The 22,425-nt window shown below is 36.8% G+C and overlaps 1 protein-coding gene across 1 annotated transcript in view; it reads left to right on the top strand.

Annotated features, from left to right (window-relative positions):
• LOC131029966 (probable apyrase 6) overlaps positions 1-22,425 on the top strand; it is a 134,664-nt gene that overhangs the window by 41,997 nt on the left and 70,242 nt on the right. The window contains exon 3 of the mRNA XM_057960650.2: positions 10,124-10,236. Within this exon, the coding sequence (XP_057816633.1) occupies positions 10,124-10,236 (113 nt within the window). The remainder of the gene's footprint in view (positions 1-10,123; positions 10,237-22,425) is intronic.

Raw genomic sequence — 22,425 nt, 5'->3', positions numbered from 1 at the left:
TTGGAGCTGTTAAGTATTCCTAAATCCAATCATTTTAGGTCTTGAGGGAGATAAATCAGTAAGATGTTTCTCTTTTTGCCTGTTACCACTAGAGTGCTTTGGATTCATTTCAAGCATATTGAATTTGCTTCATTTTGGTTTAGAAGGTCAACTCCTTGTATTCCACATGGATCACTGAGACAAACACATTACTAGTTTTTTATTGACTACCAAAAGATTGTTGCCCCTAAATATTAGGAGTATTAAAATAATATTGAAATATAGATATAATGGTCATCTTAGTCATTTAGTTAGTATTTAAAAACTGCTGTTTATGTCTTTTGTCCTTAGTTAGGTCTAGGAAGTTTCCTTTCCTTCTTTCGTGTTTCTATTCTTGATCGTTTCCGTGAGTATTCCTCTCCTTAATTAATTACAACATCAAATTATCATTTCATGGTATCAGAGATTAGGTTCTTTTTTGGCGAATTTTTTCGTGGGTTTTCTGACTTTTTTCCACTAAAAATTATGGAAGGTTTTTGCTTGATTTTTTTCCACAAAAATCAGGGAGTTTTATTTCTGTTTACTACTTGTGATGGTCGCGAGTAAAATTTTTGAACAAACTAGGGGGTTTTGTACGATTTTCTTCTAAAAAATCCTGGATGGGTTTTCTGATTTTTCTTCACAAAAAGTCATGTAAGGTTTTGCATGTTTTTCTCTTAAAAAATCGTGGTTTCTTTGTTCATTTTTTGCATAACTTTTCACACCAAAATCGTGGGTTCTTTCTCTGTTGGGGGTTTTCTAATTTTTTCCACAAAAAATCATGAAGGGTTTTGTTGTATTTTGGGTTTTTTTATTTTTGCACAAAAAATCATGAAGGGTGTTGCTTTTTTCTGGGTTTTTTTTTGTTTTTTTGTGCGAATTATGAGAAGTTGATCTCGGTGTCTCTGAATAATGGGAGGGATGGCTTTGTTACCCAACATCATGTTGGAAGGATTATGGTAAACTTGGTCATATCCAGAAGTTTTGCAAAACTAGGGAGGATCTCCACAACAGGCTCATGTCGTAGAGTGTTCCGAGGTGAAGGGGGCAGCCTTTTTTGCCTTCATGGCCAAATGACCTGCAGAATATGTCACATCTTCTGTAGGGTAGTTAGTAGAATGACCATTAAGGGAGGGTGTTAAAATAATATTGTAATATTGATATAATGGTCATCTTAGTCATTTAGTTAGTATTTAGAAACTTTTGTTTATGTCTTTCGTCTTTAGTTAGTTCTAGGAAATTTCCTTTCTATCTTTCGTGTTTCTATTCTCGATCGTTTCCATTATGGAAAGATAGTCTTATAATTTTCTATATAAGGAGTATTCCTCTCCTTAATTAATGACAACATCGAATTATAATTTCAAGGAGGGGCTCTAGGGGAGAACTTGCATCCACGAACGATTGTCCAGCTTGGCCTCCTTAGCCTTAGACCCTAGTTTGCATACTTGGACATGGTTTGATCTTGACGGACCCAAAATTTCTGACTACGCAAAAATTTGGTAAAACTTTACAATTTAAAAAAAATACTTCAATTTCTTAAAAAAACACAAATTTAATGCAAAATTCAGTTACAAAATGTATCCAATGAACCTATAAAACAATGTGGAAGTGCCTTCTATTAAATATGAATACAAATAGATTATAAAATCACATAATCAAGTAACTGCAATAGCTAGTCAATAACTATTATGCTATGTTACCCCGAGTTTCCAGGACGGGGACGACGGGACAAGTTTCCGGGACGACAAAGTTTTTGCCAATTTTGGGGATGGCGGGGGGACGACAAAGGGGACGACTATATAAAATATAGGGAAAGTTTAAAATATATAGGGTAATTTTAAATGTTCATATGAAAAATAGATAAAGCATGAATTTATACATTATATTCGTATGAAAATATGGATAAAGTAGGTATATGAACATTATAGAACCTTAACATACCACATTTGTGTTCAAAATTCATTGTCAATACTCAATATGCATTCATAATTCAGAATTCATTGTCAATACTCAATTTGCATTCATAATTGAAAATACATTGTCAATATGCCAACACTTGTTTGCATGTAGTTCATTGTTTATTTCTGGTTGGAGGATATTTTGAGAGTCTTCCATTTCTATTATGACCTACAACCGCTTCTTTATGCACTACAAAGTTTTGGGTGTTTGTGAAATTCTATACCAAGCTGTTATTCATACTTCTGAGTGCTTTTGGCTATGATTCAGACCCGTTTACCTTTCATAATTGTGAAAAGTCCAATATTGCAGACCTGCAACCACTTTTTTACGCACTACTGAGTTCTAAGTGTTTATGAAATTTATTACCAGGCTGCTGCTCATTAATTCTAAGTGCTTTTGGAAGTGAAAATCCAATTTTACAGACCTATAATAAAATTAAAAAATGTTTTCTTTTTGAGTATTTGAGTCTTTTTTTTAAAAATGTGCTGGGAAAAGGGGGACAGCCAGCCGTCCCTGGGACGGGGGGATGTCCCCTAACAATATTAGGAACGGAGGGACGCCCCCTAACCATATTAGGGAAGGGGGGATGTCCCCATTGAGAATCATTGCCGTCCCCAAGTTTACGGGACGTTTCCCACAAATTTTGCATTTTTGGGGACGGCGGTGGGACGTCCCTTGGCCGTCCCCAAGTCTGTAATGTCCTCTACCTGATCTATTTAAATATATTAATAGTAATTGATATTCTTCAATTAGTTATTAACAAGTGCTTATTTATTTTCCTCATTAGATGATTAATTTCATTATTCATAGTTCTTAATATAGATATCAAACCCTGCTACTATTACAATTTTAAGGAAGAAGAGGATGTGAATTGTACCCAAGCGCTTAGATACCAAATACAATAGGTTCCCTCAAAGTTACAGATCCAATCCCTTACCCTATCTTGGGACCCTGTCCCTCAAGGTTCTCGGGACACTGATCCCCACCCTCTCTTGGGAATCACCTTATTGTCTGGATTTAGACTGCACCTCTTGGAAACGTCTCATTCCCATCTTCTTAAATACTGACAGTAATAACATGATTTAGACTATATGTATGCTAACTTCTCGTGTATTATGAATGTATGTAAAATTAAGTATGACTGTCATACATATTGCAGTCTATATTAATATTACTATTAAATTCTGCATAAGAACATTACCAGGCAGCATACATATTAAGCACATCCTCATGCATACCACCAAGAGCAAGGATATTACTGCCTGTAACTTATAAACAGTTCTGATCTGATTTGATCTGATCTAATCGATGGTGATCTCCTGGATCCTTTTGATTCCTTCCCTTTATATCTCTCAATTTGAGGGAGAGGTCACACCTCTTCATCATGTATGCCCTTTGGCAAGGGACATACCCTTTCACCATTAGCACCCTTTGAAAGAGTGCAACTCTTCATTATTTCTACCCTTTGAAAGGGACACAGCCTTTCATAATCAGATCTGCACTTATTATTTAAATGAGATCTGCACTTCTTATTTCCAAATTATCCCCCCCTCTCAAATGAGGTTTTCTTCTCCCTTTTATATCTCATTGTTGAGGGAGACAACTTTTCCTTTCTTGTCTTTTGACTTTTTATTAACTTAATTAATTTTTAATTAATCATATTTAATTATATTATTTTATATTTTAATTTAGTTTTTAATGTTTTAATTTGATTATTATCATTTATTATTAAATTCTATTTCAAAGTGGGGACATTACAAAGTCCCCGAAATGTCCTCGGTATGGGGATGGGGGATTTTAGCCCAGGGACGCATCCCCATGTTACGTAGCTATTATGAATTTATGATTATCTTTGAAAAACATCATCTTAAATTGCATATCTAAGGAAGTTGCAAATTACATCATTTTGCAATTTCCTCTTCACCATTCTAGTGAAAAATTGGGGAGAGTGTCTAGTCCTCGCACTTGATTGTGGCTCCTCACTAGGCCTAGAAGGTTATGCTTGTGGCTTCACCTTGCTATTGGATGGCAATGATTGTACCACATCAATATCATCCAATCCAATCTTTCTTGCTTCTACTACAAACACATCCTCCTTAGCCTGCCTCTCAAAATCAACAATCTTGTCCTCTGTAGACAAGGAAGGCTTCTCATCCAGTGTGATCCAATCATTGTAAGGATCTTTGTCATCCAAATCGATATGCTCCTTTGATTTTTCCTTCACCTTTTTTGTGTGAAGCCGAATGTTGTATTACACAAAAACTAGGTCATTGAGGTTTTGTTGAGTCAACTTTTTGCACTTCTTCAGAATGACATCAAAAACCAACAATTGTGCTCATAGCCAAAAGTGTGACAAGGTTGATAAGAACATTTGGAGGGCTAAATTTCGAACATTTGGGGTGTTTCCACCCCAATAACATGCAAATAGGATATTCATTAGTTTGTAAGCAAGCAAATATAGTTTGCTTGTAAGATATAAGTAAAAACTCTAATCTTTTTACTTGGTGTCTGGAAGAATCTCCCTCAAACAACTAGTGTCAAAGAAGGGAGCTTTCCTCTATCTTACTTGTAATTTTGCAACTTTGAAATAACAAGGTCGCTCATCTCAACCTTGGGTGTCATCCTCTCAATGCATGTATAGAGGCCCTCCATAAACCTCACCTTTGATCAGTCATATCCTAAATGGGATCAAATTTGTCTCCATCTCCCTTTTAATAGTTTTAGATGGCCTTGCTGGTCCTATCCATGGCCTCATAAATTATTCCATAGGGTTTTGATCCCCATCACCAAATGCAAAACTCTTACCGAGGTCTTCAACACCTATATAATCATAGATATAAACAAATTAAAGATACAAATTTACAAGGAAACTAAATACTTTTAAATTTTTAAAATAAAGGGTTCCATTTGAAATTAAAATTGAAATTTGAGGTTACCTTGACCAATTGTGCAGTTCGCTTTGCAAAGACATTATCAAAAATTGTCTTTGTGGTCCTCTCCATTAACCTTCTTTATATGGAAAGTCTAGTGATGCTCAACTCTTAGACATTTGCTTAGATGATGTCAACAAACTAGTAATGCTTTTCAATGTTAGGAAGTTAGTTGCAAACCTTGTGAGAGCCTGTTTTACAAGTTCTTTCCCCTTGGTTGGTTTTTTCATCAAGCTAAGAACCCAAGGGTGAGAATAAATATATTTTGTAATGTTGCCTGCATCTTCTACAATTCATGAAGATCTTTCAAGAGATCCCAAATCCCTTTAGCTGTTTTACCTGAAGGTACCTGAGGGAGTTGATCATCTGTGACAGATAACTTGATAAGCATGACAACCTCTTGATTTTTTTGTATCATGTTTGTCCTGGTCATCACTTGCTGCTTTAGGACGAGGTGCCTTGCCCAAAACAATTTGTTCAAGGCAACGATACTCAAAAATTGAGAGCATCCTTTGCTTCCAGGTATTATAGTTTCGGCCGTTGAATTTCTAACCACTCCAACATGACATTTGTCAATGATGCCATCCCTCCCGTTTTCTTCTGCACGAAAAACGAGGTCAAACTGCAAAAAAATGAAAAGCCCTGTCACGAAACTCAAGGTGCTGAAATTTGAAAAACACAGAATCTTTCTGAAACACCCAAAAAAACCTGCTGAAAACCCTAGGTGGTGTAGAAAAAACCATGATTTAAAAAAAAAAAAAAATCGACAAAAAACAGATTCCAATATGCAGTTGAAATATAGACAGAAAATTGCGCAATCATTGCCAAGTAAAAAATCGTCCCGAAGAAAACGTCAAACGCACACAAAAAACCCACTTTTGGCACCCAGAAAATTGCAAAAAATCGAGCAAAATCCGTCGCTTGAACTTAGATCGCCAAAAATCACGCAAATATACGTGGGTAGAAAGATTGCCGTTGCCGCTGCCACGAAAACACCCAGACGTGAATTTTTTTTTTGTCGAAAATTTCCTAAGGTGGGTTGGAAAAAAACAACTCGCCAAAATAATATCGCGCAAGCCAAAAAAAAGGGGAAAATCCTTTCGTGCGGGGAGGAAACCCTAGCTGCGACTGCCTCACAAACTTTCGACGTGGGTCGAACCAAAAATTGCGGTCGTCCTAAAAAACGACACGAAAAAAAAATCGCGCGGAAAACTCGGAAAATCAAGGCCACAAAAATTGCAAAATCTCCACCATAAAACAAACATGATTTTTGGAAAGGAAAAACACGACCTTCAAAAAAAACTTCCAGCAAACCTTAGCAGGCCGGACCTACAAAAACTTTTGATCCAATTCGCCCAGGAAAAAAGTTTAGAAAAATTTCAATAAGAAATTATTTTAGAATTATAAATTTTCCAAAAAATTTTAAATCCCGCTCTGATACCATGAAAAATAATTGGATAATCTATTCAACAACATACAAGCATATATATAGAGATTACAAGACGATGTTCTAAATTAAGAACAAGTCGTTTAAAGTGAACTACTAAAAAGCTAATCGCTAAATAAAGCTTAAAAGCTAATTAACTAAAAAGCTAAATGACCATTAAACAAGGAACTAAATATAGGTGACTAAAATATAATTAAATATTCTAATACTTCTTGGTGCATCTTCTTGTTCCACATTGCACCTTACAATGAATGTTGTGCTCAAAGAATGTTTCTAGGTACAAAAAGACTTTGTGTTTGCACTTTGCTCAAATGGATGAGGTGGATGCACATTGCTTGCTTCAAACACTACTAGAGCCCAAATATTTGCCATATCTTTTTCCGTATTGACTTGCATATTAGCATTAATGGTTGTTGCTATGGTTGCTGGTGTTCTCGTCTTCTCTAGTTTCTTCTCATTCAACAAAGCAAGGAGTGCTTGTATATGAGGTGATTGATGCTTTCATCAAGCTTCTTCATGCATAGTGTGCAAATCACACTCACCACTACTAGTCCCATTATGGCATATTTCCAAGCATGGTCTTTGCATCTAGTGGGATGGCTTCGAGAGATTGATGTTGAGCTTGATTTGGAGCCATATGCCATCATATCTACTCTACATGTTTAAATACCCAAATACAATTTAATTGAATATCAATATTAAATATGACATTCTATTAATTAACACAAAAATCTACTTTTTGGACTCATGTAAAACCTTTTATTTAAGGGGAAAAATTGATTTCATTCAAAAAACCAGTACAAATTGGCAATACAAATTTTTAAAAATCGAACTCATTGCAATGTAACTTACATTCTTGGAGAAAACAAATTAACATGCTTGTAATAACTTAGATTCTGCTGTATGTCTTTGAAAGGGTCTTTGTTGTAATTGGGAGCTCTCTCCTCTGGTAGCACTTACCTAAAAAAGAGATTCTTGGAAGAAAAAGAAAAAAAGGAAAAAAGAATCACTAACCTAGAAACTGAATTCCTCAAATAAGTCCTTCAAATCCACAAAAAATCCTTGCAACTTGTTTTTGAGGATGCAGTTTTGGTGTGCTAGGCTTGCCTATGGCATGTGGGGTTAAGTAACCAAAAAAAAGCTGTACAAACTGCATCCAAACTGTGGTTGTGCATCCAATCTGCATCTTTGCGAATTTCCTTGTTTGACTCACCAGAACTCGGCAAGTACTTGCCATAAACTTACCTTGTTTGCCTCTGTGATTAAACACTAAGAGTACTCATATTTTACACAGAACCCAGAAGTACTTGGTGATTGGTGAGTTTTCCAAGTATGCCCTAGACATCTTTGTATGAGCAGTTGTAGATGCTGCTCGAACCCTTTAACTATTATAAGTAACAATATTGTTGGTTCTTTCGGCTTGAGCCTTATTGCAGGCATGTGAAGATTTTGGCTCCTTTCATAATCTCCTACTTGATCTTCAACAACCCAATGACTCTTTGAGGGGTCCCTGTGGAGATCTTTGTATTTGTTCAATGTTTTACATTTTTGGTTTAAACATATTTAGGTTACCACCTTCGGATTTCTTCTCTTTCTATTGTGATTTATGTTTAGTTATTTCTCATAACCTAGGGTCTTTTCACCTAAATGTATCATCTAAATACCATTAGCCAATTTCAGTTAAGCATGAACCTTAACATAATAGAAATTCTTTATTTCTTTCTTGGAAAACATGTATTGTCAACTCTTTGGTAAGTTGATGCTCAGAGCTTTGCCAAGTGAAAAGTTTATTGTACATCAACCTTTCAAATTCTTCTAAAATATGAATTGCACGACAATTCTACACAGACATTCGAGGGAACATATATGAATGTATAAAATAGAAAAGTACTTTTTTTAAATTTAAATGAATTCAAACAAATACTGTTTGAGGGAGTTTGTCTGGGATGAACTCTTGGTCTTTCATAAGACTGTAAAGTTATTTCACTTTTATGGAGGACACGTTAATGTTTGTTTGAATGAAACTAGATTTTGCATGTATTTTAATACCATGTTAGTAGGTTCGCCACTGGATTAGTCTGGGCTGGGATGTGATCCTGATCTGGGTCCAGCACTGGCCGAAAATTGCATTTAAAAAGGACAAGATTTAAAATAAACATAACTAACCTTAAAAGTGCATTTTTTGAAGAATTTAGAGCTCGGATAAAAGCTGTAAAATTATGAAAAATGCATTGCACCGCGAAGGTCCCTGTGATCTTGAAGGTGTTAATTTAGGCTGTGCCAGATGGAAAAGCAGCATTTTTTTCCTGATTTATTTTACCAATTTAAATCCCAAGCAATTGAATTCCATTTATACTTTTGGTTTGTGTAATGTCCCCACTTTAGCAGTTGACCAAGTGTATGTGCGTTAGCCTATCTCTACATGGTCCCGAGGGCTAACGAAGGGTTTAAGGGGATTTTGGAGTGTTTTGGCCCAGTCATTTCCAGTTTGGGCCAAAACAGAGTTGATTTACTTAGTTTCAAGCATACTTACTAATTTTAGTAAGTCAGCAAGACACAACGGAGGCTAGTTTTGGTGATTGGATTCGATACTCCTCGGCGAGAGCTTTCCGACGAGTATCACTCGCACTATTTGGAGTCCGATTGCTAATATATTTTAATGCCTGAAGTGTTATTAAAGTAACATTTAATTTAATTGTAAAATATTAAAGTGTTACTTTAATATTTATTTTATGGGGATGTGTGCAAATCAAAGGGGCACCCAAGGGAGACATAAGTGAATATTTTAATATGTTTTATATTGCACATCTTTTATCCCACATTGCTCTAGTGAGTTGGGTCGTCCCTTGGAGAAAGAATAAAAGGAAGCTTTTGTGGCTTCATTCAGCATGTTGAATATGAGAAAAATTGGTATGTGTGAGTTGCAGATCCGTTCTTGGCATTAGAGGACGTCTATCCTCACTTGTGACATTCTAGACGTCATTCCCCTGGGGTTTGGCCTTTGAAATCCATTGCTATCAGCTTCATTATCAGGCAGATTGGGTGCATTTCCAGCTACAGGCAGATTTAATGTTTGTTCATATCTTCTTCCCTACTTGTCTGATGCTTATGCCATTTTGAGGAGATGATTTTAGGAAGATATTGGACCTATTGAAGACAAATTAATATTGCCGCAACACTATTCACGCGGGTACTATTCATGCGGTTACTATTCACGCGGGTACTATTCATGTCACTGTAGCAGCAAGATTGAAAATGATTGCTGGAGTATCATGTCAATAATGCTGGAATAATTAGTGAGTTGATAATCTGCCATGTATTTGATTTTATTGATTCTGAAAATAACATCTTATCAGCAGTAGTTCAATCTTCAGTTTGCATATTATTGTAGTTTCCTTCTTGTTCATGTTATGTGATTTCAAATCTATGCAAAGACATAAAAACAAACAAGCATTTCATTTCCGAAGCCATAAGGGGTTTAAACATTAAACGGTGAAATAAGGAGTTGGCTGCAAACTGTTTGACCAAATTCCTATTAGCGGCTGGTTTAGTTTTTGGGCATTCTAGGGTGTCCATTACAGTTTGCCGAGTCCATTGTGCTTCCTGAGTAATGCTGCTATGATATAATCCGTTTTGATTTGTGTTTAACATATATGATTTGACAATTTAAATTGCATTATTAATTATCGGCTGTGTTCTCAATTCTATATTCATCTTTGAATATTTTGCTGACTGAAGAACACACTATTATTTCTCATGAACAAGACAGGTGCAGATGAAGGAATATTTGCATGGGTTGCTGCAAATTATGCACTTGGAACTCTAGGAGGAAACCCACATAAGACGACTGGAATAATTGAACTTGGTGGGGCATCATTTCAGGTTTTGTTAATCTCTTATCTTCACACTATTCTCAATTTTATGCAGCATTTTTGGTTTATTAATCCATGGTGATTGAGTTACCTTCTAGATGATATTTTGATAATGATGAGATTCCACTCTTTGATTACTTTCAGTGCCATCTAATATGGTATAATCTTTCATTCTCTGTAGAATATCTGTTACTTTAATAATAGTTTAAAACTTGAACTGTATGTCTGCTGTCTATTATAAGGCATTTAGATCGGGGTTAAGAAAATTTTTCCCAATTTTCTGGTCAATTTTGATTTTGTTAATATTTCTTTTTCTCTATTTTTTATAAAATGTTTGTAAATCTGTTTTAAGAAAATAACTGATTTCCTGATGTTTCTCATTTAATCTTTGTGAAATGATCAGAATTCTGAAAACAAAAATGTGCAAAGAGTTTCTGTTCTGAAAGAAAATTTAATTATAAAAGAACTTTGTCTTGACTGACAACGAGAGAGGTGAGTGAGAGCGAACCCCTAAATTTAATAAAACTCAGTTCCAATATGGATAATATACATTTCAGCCAAAGCTCTTAGCTAAGTCCCTCCTAAACTGATCTTTAATGTTTTAAATGCTTGTCTAACAAGGTCGGACACATTAAGAAATAAATGTTCACTACAATAATTCTTACCTTAGGTATTAACAAGGAAGCCTTCTTCTATATGTAGACATATTTCTGGTATTAGACTTTCATTTAAAAAGCCTTGCCCTTGCTCTATCCTGTTAAAACTATTAGCCGTTGTATGAGTTGAGTTGCTTTATTAATCTACAACAATTTTTAATCTTTGAATGGTTTATTTGTCTTTATTCTACTTTCCTAGAATAAACATATGCTTTAATCTCTTCCTATCATCATTAAATAAACTTACTTCATTCTTATTCCATCCTATTAGAATAAGCTTATTCTTTGTACACAATCAACCTTCTCTTTTGTCTAGCATTCTTCTAGTAAAATATATTGGTCTTATTACAAATTTACCCCTCCTAAAAGAAATGTTCCATGTTGATGTATTTTGGGCTCTTTCAACAACTTCTTTAAGCTTTTTCGAATCTTGATTTCTTCTGGATTCACATAGCCAAACACAGTAATCCATTGGATTCTTTAGGAATAAATGTCTATAGGAACATGTTATGCGGATCTACTAGAGCTTTTGATATGATTTGTTAATGTTCCTTGGCTACATAGCTGAGGAAAATTTGTCTGATTTTCACCTTTCAAAAAGTGGTTTTTACTAGATTACCATCCACTAGAACAATGAATCTCATTGTTTTGTCAATTTTACCGTTCTATACCGTTAACATATCTGAGGTCATAACCTTGAGAGAACTTGAAGTGTTTTTCTTTGAGTGGTTTGAAGACCAACTGCAAAACTTGTAATCAATAGCTACAAAGTTTTAGGTGATTTGGAGAGTTCCATCCATGAATGACAATATAGAACCCTGGCATCAACTTGTTTCACTTTAGCAAATAAGGCAATGGATTCTAATGCTTCCCAATATAGAACAGGCATTTGATATTCAGGACAACCTAAGGTTTACTTTCAACCAAATCAGTCATTGCAAAAAATGGTCAAATTCTTGCTCAAGCATAGAGCCATGATTTCTAAACTAGTTATAAAAGTTGCATGTTTCTCCTCTTGTTCATGCAAATATGGTCCCAGAATGGGGTGTAACTATAATTTATTTGGTGGTTCCTCATATCCTTTCCTCCCTTTATTGTTGGATCCTCTATTCCAAGTTATTTTAGTATTTTTCAATGATAGTTGTGTTGTGACGTTTTCACACATCTCCCCATTGCAATTGGGGACCCCCCACTTTTTTCTGCTTTCTAGGATAGTGGTAGAATCTCTTGCTATTAGCCTTTCGTTTGAAGAAGTGCACTTTCTTAGGTGGCTAGGCAATGGTAGAGTCATTTCTCCCTCCTTAGGTTGGAAGAAGGTCAAGTGGTGTCAATTTGAGCATAGAAGGTAAGGAAGGTTAGTTGGGCAAAATTTGACTAACTATGGGAAAATTTCCTTTGCCCCCTGGCAGGAGCGATCTTCACTTCGTTTGCTCCCTCGTAGGAGCAATTTGGATTTCCTTTGCCCTCTTAGGGGAGTGAAGTGAGTTCCTCTGCTCTTCCATGTCATTAGTAGTCACTCCCTTTGACTTCATAGGAGCAATATGTGAGATTAGGTGGAAGAGGTCGAGTAAGGTGTCATTTGAGCAAGATTAGAAGAAAGGGGTTTGATAAGTGAAACCCTTGGATGAAATTCCACTAGATATTGAATAAGTTCCTCCATCATCCAAGTAATCTGATTATACTTCATTGAGAGGAAGGTTGCGGGAGCGAAATTTGACGAAGTGTATGAAAATTTCCTTTGCTCCTCATTTGGAGCGAATTCTACTTCCTTTGCTCCATTCTTGGAGCGAATTCTGCTTCCTTTGCTCCTTCTTAGGAGCGAACCTCCTCTCCAAGCCTTCTAAGACATCTCAAATACCTTAGGCCATCCTATCATGTCTTTGTTCAAGCAATGAACTCAATCCTCAATCAGCAATCATGAATTTAGCTAAGTATAGGGGTCATTTCCTTTGCTTCTTCTCAGGAGCGAAATTGACTTCCTTCACTCCTTCTCAGGAGCGAAATCCTCTTCCATTGCCCTCATCTTGGAGCGATTTGGACATCCTTTTCATATTTGAGGGTGATGAGCAAGTTTAGTACCTTTAACATCATTTTGATCGTTGAAAGAGGTAAATGCATCATGGTTTTGACAAATGAAAGGAAGGAAGATGAAGAAATGAATCGATTTCCTTTGCTCCCTTTTAGGAGCAAAAATTACTTTCATTGCTCCTCATCCGAAGCAAATTTACCTTCCTTTGCTCTTGGTTAGGAGCGAAGTTGCTTCTAAGGCCTTCCTTGAGGTTAATTTGACACATTCACATGCATGGATGGTAAAATACCAAGAAATGAGTTGATCAAACCAAGCTAGAGGGCGAATTTGAGGTCACTTCCATCGCTTGAGTCTTGGAGCGAAAAACACTTCCTTTGCTCCTCCTTAGGAGCGAAATCACCTTCCTTTGCTCTTTCATGAGAGCGAATTTGCTTCTAAGATCTCACATGAAGGTGATTTGATGCTTATGAGTTGATGAATGGAGGGTAAGTTGATGAAAACTGAGCTAAGTGTCTAAATTGCAATGACTTCCTTTGCTCCCCTTTAGGAGCGAAATGTGCTTCCATTGCTCCTTCTCAGGAGTGGAATACTCTTCCTTAGCTCTTTCATGAGAGCGAAATCATCTCCAAAGCATCCATTGATGACTTTTGCATATGGAGACTAAAAAATTAAGAGATAAGCTGATGAATGAAGGGTAAGTGGGTAAAACTGAGCTACGTGTCTTCCATTGCTCCCCTTTAGGAGCGAAATTTGCTTCCATTGCTCCCCTCTAGGAGTGAACTCACCTTCCTTTGCTCCTTCATGAGAGGAAAATTCCTTCCTAGGCAATTTTGATGATCACTTGAAGCATCTCTCATAAGAAAGGTGATAAACTTAAGACATAAGAGGGTAAAATTGATGAAATCTAGCTAAGTGAGCCGAGTTTAAAGTCACTTCCATTGCTCTTATCTTGGAGCGAATTCCTATTCCATTGCTCCCTTCTAGGAGCGAAAATCAGTTCCTTTGCTCCCCTTTAGGAGCGAAGTGCTCAAATACAACGCCTAGCAATGCAATACAAACACATTTGGCGCCTAAAATTGAATTCAAAAAGAAAATGCACGAGGTAAGTAACAAGTCGGTCACCTTGAGGAGATAAATTTAATTTTATTTGATTAAAACCAAGTCGGCCTTCACCCCTAAGAGACACATCTCTTCCTTAGACGCCTATATAAGGGGATTCAAAATGTTCATTAGATCATCATTTCAAATCGAATTTCTTCTCTACAAGAGCAGAGCAGCGAATCGGATCAGCATCGGCAGTGAATCAGATCAGCATCGGCAGCGAACTTCAATCAACAAGGACAGCGAATTCAGGCAGCAAGGAGCAGATTTACTCAATTGGAATGGCTTCCTTTGCTCCTCAATAGGAGCAATCTCCTCCATAGATGCACATATCAGACCTGCAACACAAAAAATCAGAGATCATATCAAATTGAGAGAGAGTGTAAAGGTAATAATATATCATGTGTGTTTGATACCTATTTGTTTGTTTTGCAGGTGGTACAGGAGGAGATCAAAGGGGGCAGATTGTATGGAGATCAACATAGTACTCCAAGGAAGAAATTTCTACATCAAGGTCAAGGTTCAGGATGCAAGGAAGATGTCTTCAAGAGGGAAGATTTCATCGGCAAGCACCAGGGTTTCAAGGAAGGTGACTACACAAGAAGGATTTTGAGGTATTCAAGAACCCTCACTGAATCATAATGACACGAAGAAGGCAAAACTCCAAAGTATAAGGGAGAGATCATACAATCACCTCAAGGCAAGATAAGCAAGCGAAGATGGAAGATTGAATTGACCACAATGATGCTTCCAATCATCACCACATTGAGCAAGTGACTAACATTGAGTATCAAGGGATATTGCTTATGATGAGATATGAGGTCTACAAGTACAAATTGAGGTGGCATCCCATTCACTACTCCACTAATTAGAGAAAGTCCTACATCAGCATGTCTTGATTCAATGAATCAAACTCACCCATGGGGGCACAAACTCCAATATACCTACCCCCACTATCTATTGGTCAAACACTCAAGAAATGACATGTGTCCGAGCATTGTAATTATTTCATTGGCCAAAATAAAGTTTGTTGTAACAAACCCTAATTAGGGTTTCATTCTAAAATCTTGGCCATTGATGGGGTTCAATCTTGGCCACTCATTGTAATGAGCTCTCTATATAAAGCTCAAGCTCTTCATTTGTAAAGGTTAATGGTTAGTAGCAGAGAATTAGTGAATAGGAGAAGAATAGAAAATAAGAGATTAATAGTAGTTAGAAGTTAGATAAGAATAGGAGGAGGAATTGCTGTTAAGACCTGTAAATAGAGATACTCTTCATTGTAGTTATGGTGAAATGTGTTATTTCAACAAGTCCCATGGTTTCTACTTCTCATTTACTTTCATGTTGATTAGATTGAATGGAGGAAATTGTTGAATGCATTAGAGTGGAATCCATTTAGTCCATACCACTAGCCTCTTGCGTGGTCAACTGGAATTATATGAGCTTAACTTCAATTGTTATACATCCATTGTTTATGCGTTAACTTGAATGGTAATCAATGTTTGATGGGAATGATCTGAACATCTTTGAATTATACCTTAGGAGATCGCACTGAGCTGGTGTCAAATTGTTCGATTTGATGGTGAGACCTTGCCCAGTAGGATTCCATCAAATCATTCAGCCTTTTCTTGCATTCTTAGGATTAGAATAGAATTCCTAAACCTTATGCCTTTTCCCCTTTTTTTAATTCTGCAAGCAAGTAGATAGAATCTAAGTTCCAACAATTCAAGCATTCAATTATTCAACGTAAGGCCCCTTGGAGGAACAACAAATCACAACGACCAACTGTGCATATCCACACGTCGTGACCCGACATATTAGGAACCTTGGAGCTGTCTCAAGTGATCCTTATGCAAATCTTCAGCATTTGAGAGACTTTGATCAAGAGAGGATAAGATACTTTTGGGTATTTTATTGTGTGTTTGCATGTGCCTAAAAAACACATCAACAAGCTGTAAGGTGATGATGACCACAAGGATTGATTGATCTTTCAGCCATATTTTACTATTAGCCTCACATCAAGGAAGTTTGTCATTAATGTTGGTATCTATTCCACCATAGAAAATCCTTGTAGTTCGAATAACTATTTCCTTTGAGTATTTTAATAAAGCCCAACATTTCATGGAAAAGATAGGTTCTTAGGAAACATTCTATTATAATTTGTAGGTCTTTGATAAGTTGGAATATTGATCATTGAGGACTCTGGCTAGTTGAATTCTACTTCTTTGAAAACATTTTCCATTGTTGGGAATTCTCTCAGAATCCCCACTTCTGATACCATAAAATAATCCAAACTTTGTTGTGTTCCTTAGGGACGTGTCCCTTCCATATTTTGCCTCATCCTCTGCAGGGGACATTTTGGGGACTCCATAACGACTTGGAAATGTCCCCTTCTTGTCCCCTGTTTACCCAGAAAATAGGAAATGTCCCTGAAATGGCTCTCAAAAGCTAGGTGATGATAGGGGACAGCTAGCCATCCCCTACTCGCCAACAAGGTGTAAAGTCCATTTAAAAAAAAAACAAAAACATTTTTAAATTAAAAAAAGGCATGGCTGGGCACACAAGGACCCCCCGCCCCTTCAACCAAAACCAAAACTAAAACTTTTTCTAAAAAAACTTTAAAACTTGTGTTGAGGAGCAGCAAGAGAGGAGCAGTTGGTTAAAGAGGAGTGAATAGGAGTTGAAAGAGGAGATTAGGACATCAAATCCACTACATTAGTGGTGAGTTCATCATCTTACTTTTGTTTTTCAGTTTGTTTTGTATTTTTTCAAATTTTTTAACAGATAGGAAGGGCAATGTAATTTTTTTTTCCTTTTATTTGAACTTGCAGCTTTGTTTGAAATTGTTAAACAACAAAAATCGTGAGCAGCAGTGAGAGTAGTGATAGTGAGGAGGTTGAGATTCAGATGGAAGAAAGTAGTAGACCTAGAAGTAGAACTCATAGAAATATGGCAGGCATTGGGGGTTCTTTAGGGCGTGGGAGTTTACTATGTCCAGCAAGCTCAAGCCCATTTGAATGTCCTTCCATATACCTTAAAAACTATGCAAAAGGGCCTTTTAACCTCAATAAACTTCTATTGCAATTTGCACCAGGAGTCAATAAGGATAGGAAAAAATGTTTAGGGGGGAGTAGAGAATGGTTTGCCATTTGTGCAACAAAGGATATAGGGGCAGCTATAGAAGGGTTTATTGTCATCTTTTGTGGTTAGGTGGTAAAGGGGTGAATGGTCGTGTAGCTATAACTCTAGTTGAGACAATTGAGGCATCTAGATTGCATATGGAGGGCGAGGCAAAAAAGTAAGGAACTTCATTGGAGAGTTTGCAGCCTAGCGTATCATTACTTACAAGATCCATAGATGTTGGATTTCATGGGGGAGAGTGTTCTACTTCTACTTCTACTAGAGGAAAGAAAAAAATTACAAATGTTGCAACTATATTCAACAGACAATTAGGAGATGTGGTTGAGTCCTCCATTGCCAAGTTTTATGCTTGTGCCATACCATTTCATGTGGCATGTTCACCATATTTTAAACAAATGTTCAAAGATGTGATAGCTGCTGGTATTTCATTTGTTTTACTTGGAGAACATAAGCTATGTACCACGCCCCTTGATAGAGATTAGAGAGTATTCCAAGGTGAGTGTGTTGATGGAAGATATGAGACAAACTTGGATAAGGGATGGATGCTCCATCATCATGGATGGGTAGACCAATATCAAACATCGACCACTCATCAATATTATTGTCACAAGTTTAGTTGGCTCTTATTTTCTTAGAGCTATTGATTGTTTGGGCAAAAGGAAGGAAGTAACCTTCCAATTTTAAATTTTGAAAGATGCCATAGAAGAGGTTGGAGCCTCTAATGTTGTACAGGTAGTGATCAACTTAGCTTGTGTGTAAGCTAGTTGGCTTGATGGTGGAGGGTGATTATATGCACATTTTTTGGACCCCATGTTCTATTCATGCATTGAACAATACTTGAAGGACATTGGGAAGATAGATTGGGTGAAGGCAATGGTGTGAAAGGCTAGAGATGTGCAATTATTTTGCTTTGTTCAGGACATTTTTGAGGTAGGGATTCCTCAAGCCCATGGAGACTAGATATGCCAGAGAGGATGGTTGAGGTTCAAGAGGCATTGCAATTAATGGTGGTCAATGCAGAGTGGGGTAGATGGCAAGAGGCAAGCACATTGAAAAGATGTGTGAAACAAAAAATCCTTGATGATGATTGGTGGTCCACAATGAGGTAAGAAAATTGTTGATTTTATTATTTAATTTCTAATATAATAATTTAATAATTTATTAATGTTTCTAACTTGTAAAATATTTCCATTTTTTTGATGACTATAATTTTTGTAACTTGTTTGCTCTTGCAGATATGTTTGCTCCTTTATTGAGCCTATTGTGTGAGTGGTTAGATGTGTTGATACTGACTCTCCTAGCCTTGGAAAGACTCTTGATACCTTTGATAACATGCTTGGACACATCAAGCAAGCAATTCATTGTAGGGACCTATTGTGACCATTTCACACATCGCCCCATTGCAAATGGGGACCCCTGCTTTTTGCTTTTTAGGGTTTGTTTTCTAGGTCTTTTAGGGTTTTGTCTGTTAGCCTTTGCATTTTGAGTGTCGCCAAGGGGATCACCTGGATAGCAGGTTCTGCTTGAGTTAGGTCAAGTTGATAAGTGATGAAGTCTGAATGTCCTGATCCTGAAATTTGGCTAAGTCTAAAAGTCCTGATCTTGAAATTTGGCTAAGTCTGAAAGTCCTGATCCTGAAATTTGACTAAGTTTGGAAACTGAAAAACCTCCAAAAACTAGATTTTGCAATATAACTTCTGGAGGTCTGAAACCACTCTCAAACATCCTGAAAGTATATATGGAATATAACTTAAAGTATTCTTATACTTAAATGTTATATTCCATAAAATTATCTTGTCGAAGAGTTCAAAAAAGTCAAATTTCGCTCTTGACCCTCTCAGGAGGTCCAAAGCGAATTTCGCTCCTGACCCTCCCTGAGGGTCCAGGGCGAAAATCAACCTAGGACTCATTCCTGGCCTTATTTGACCAAATTTTGATTTGCAAAGCATTTTGTTTGGACTTTGGGATTGATTGAAAACCTTGAAGAAAATGATGAATTTTGGCCAAGATTAGGAATTTCGCTCCTGACCCTCTCCAAGGGTCCATAGCGAAATTCATTGTAGACATCATATGCCAACTCGCTTGAATTTGAAATCTTGTTCCTGGCTTTGAAAATGATCTTACCTCGCCTTGTGAAGTGGTTTGAAACTAAAGGATTGAACAATTTAGCCTAGATTGTAAATTTCGCTCCTGACCCTTGCTGAGGGTCCAGGGCGAGAATCTTATTTAAGTTTATTTTAGCACTAATTTTGGCTAACTTGTTTTGTGCAGGGTCTCCCGAAGAGAAGATTAGACATCACTTGATGCAAATTGAAGGTTGGAAAGCATTAAAGATGATGAATTTTGGGCAACAAATCAAAATCGCTCCTGACCCTCTCTGAGGGCCCAGGGCGAATTTCTTGTGGACACACTATTTTATCCTTTGTTGGACATGAAAACCTATTCATAACACAAAACAAGATAACATCTTCCTTAGCCAAGGAATTTCGAGATGAAAAGTGAAACAATTTGATCATGATGGCAAAAGCGCTCCTGACCCTCACTGAAGGTCCGGAGCTTGATTTTCAAATTTGCACTGTTCTTGCAAGATCAAAGTGATTTTATGATTGGAAGAGATCAAGGAAAGCATGTTCTATCCGTTGAATATAATTTGAGTGGTCAACAAAGGAGGAAATCAACCCAAAAAGCAAAAGGCGCTCCTGACCCTTACTGAAGGTCCAGAGCGATTTTCTTGAAAGACACATTATTTTATCACTTGTTGGGCTTAAAGATTTATTCATAGCATGAAAAAGGAAAGTTCTTCCTTATCAAGGTGATTTCAAAGGGAAAGGTGAGAAAATAGCTTAAATTTGCAAAAGCGCTCCTGACCCTCACTGAAGGTCCGGAGCTAGATTCTAAAAGTGCAATTTTCTTGCAAGGACAAAACAAATTTTGTGATTAAAATAAATGGAAGAGGGTGTGTTCTATCCGTTGAAGATAATTGGGAGAAACAACAAGGCATGGACAAGCTTAAATTTGCAAAAGCGCTCTTGACCCTCACTGAAGGCCCAGAGCGATTTTTGCAAAAAACTACAACTTTTCTTCAAAATTGTGCTAAGGCAAGGATGAGATAAGGCAAAAGGACCCCAAGAAACTTGATGAGTATTGTATTGCCTTTGAAAATTGAGGATTTTAGTCACAAAATAAAAAATCGCTCCTGGCCTTCACCAAGGGCCTAGGGCGAAATTTGTGATATCCTTCATTTTCTACATTGCTTGAGTGTTGAAATTCTTAACGAATTCACCAAATTTGCTAATTTTGAGCCCTTTGGAGATTTTGAATCAAATTCACATTAAATTAAGGCATTTTGAATTTAATAAATTAATTTTTAAGCCTTGAAATTAATAAAAAATTCCCTTGGAGGCATCTAAAATTAATTTTGGAATCAAAAAAATTAAAAGTTGAGCGCACAAGGCATTATTTTGCCTTTATTTGACAAGTCGGCCTACTCCTTTTGAGGTTTTATTTATTATTTCACCTTTTATTTGCTAGGTCGGCCTCATGGGTAAGTGGAAGGTGAGCGCTCTATATATTGGAGGAGTGTTGCTTCACATTTCAAATCATTCAATCATTCCTTTAAGTGCGAAATTGGAGAGCAAATTGGAGGTGCGAAATATAGCTTGTTTGGAGCGAATTTCTACCAAGTGTTGAAGACTAAGGAGGGCGAAATTCTTTTGAAGACTAATGGAGGCGTAATTCATCCAAAGGAGGACTATAAACTAAGCCTTGTCCATCAAAATCCGGTCTTCTCTCATCATTTTTTTCAAGGTTTTGTAGTTAAGCACTCAAAGGAGGAGATATGAAGAATCATTTTTGAAGTTCTTATTCAAGACTTATTGTGATCCCATTGCAATTTTGTAAAATCTAAGTCTTGAAAATCCAATTTCCATTCATGATTAATTTGAAAATGTATAGTTCTGGATTTATCATGACTTTTTTCAAATTAATATCTTAAGTTTTACCTTTGAAAGGTCTTAAATTTCATGCTTTGAGGTTTGATGCTCAAAAGACTAACTTTAATATTTTGTGTAGGCATCAAATGGAGATCCCTAGTTGGAAAATCAAGCCAGATCAAGGACGGTCTCCTCCAAGAGGATCAAGCAAGGATAAGGGTGACCTCCTCCAGTCAAGCATCGACAAGGACAACCTTCTTCGATCTGGCATCATCAGGAATAACTTCTTCCAATCCAGCATTCCAAGGCGAGATACATCATCATCCTGCAAATCAAAGACAAAGTAAGTCAGAGCAAGGGTTCGTTGAAGAAGCAGATAGTTCCAGAAGAGTCAATTAAAGCTAGCTTCCCAGCAACATCAAATTGACATCAACCAAGTGTCAGATGAGTTGGCATCCCAGTCATCACTCCTCCAGTCGGATTGGTCCACCTCAGCATGTCTAGATTCAATGTACCTAACTCATGGAAGATGGCACAAACTTCGATGCACCTACCCCAGCTATCTATTGGTCGAATTTTCCAGAGAAGACATGTGTCCAATTAATACAATTTTATCATTGGTCAAGCATTAAATGTTATGTAATGGTTGTAACAAACCCTAATTAGGGTTTTCATTATTGAATCTTGGCCATTGATCTCAAATTGATCTTAGCCATCGAATTGTATTAAGGGCACTATATAAGCCCCGACTCTTCATTTTGTAAAGGCAGTTGGAAGCAGTTAGAAAGGAGTTAGTGAATAGAGAGTAGTTAGAAGGTGATTAGAATAGCAATTAGAGTAGAGTAGAGAGAGGGGGCAAAGATTGTTGCCAAGATGTTGTTGTAAAAGACTTGTAACTTTATTGAAGAAATGGTGAAATTTATGGGCCGATTCGACAATTTGCATGGTCTCTATACTTCTCATATTTGATTTCGTGTTATTAGATGAGTGGAAGAAATGTGCTTGATTGATGGTGAAATTCGTATATCCATACTACTAGCAGTTTGTTGATTGCAGACTTGCCTTGTGTAGTCAACTGGAATCATTTAGCTTAAGCTTAACTTCAATTGTCGCTTCTTCATTGATATGCATCAGCCTGATGGTGTCTATGCTTGCAGTGATGATTTGAACATCATAAAGCTTTCCTTCGAAGATCGCACTAACCTTGTGGAGATGGTCCTGTGATGTCAAAACAAGACTTGGTTAGAATTTCATCAAAGATCATTCATTGCTCTTACATTCTTAGTGTTAGGATTAGATCCTTTCCTCACCCTCATCTTTTTTCCTTTTTTCAAATCAAA

Source organism: Cryptomeria japonica, chromosome 10, assembly GCF_030272615.1.
Source record: "Cryptomeria japonica chromosome 10, Sugi_1.0, whole genome shotgun sequence".
NCBI lineage: Eukaryota > Viridiplantae > Streptophyta > Pinopsida > Cupressales > Cupressaceae > Cryptomeria > Cryptomeria japonica.
The sequence above is the reverse complement of the archived record's forward strand: the minus strand, read 5'-3'. Positions and strand labels throughout refer to the sequence as shown.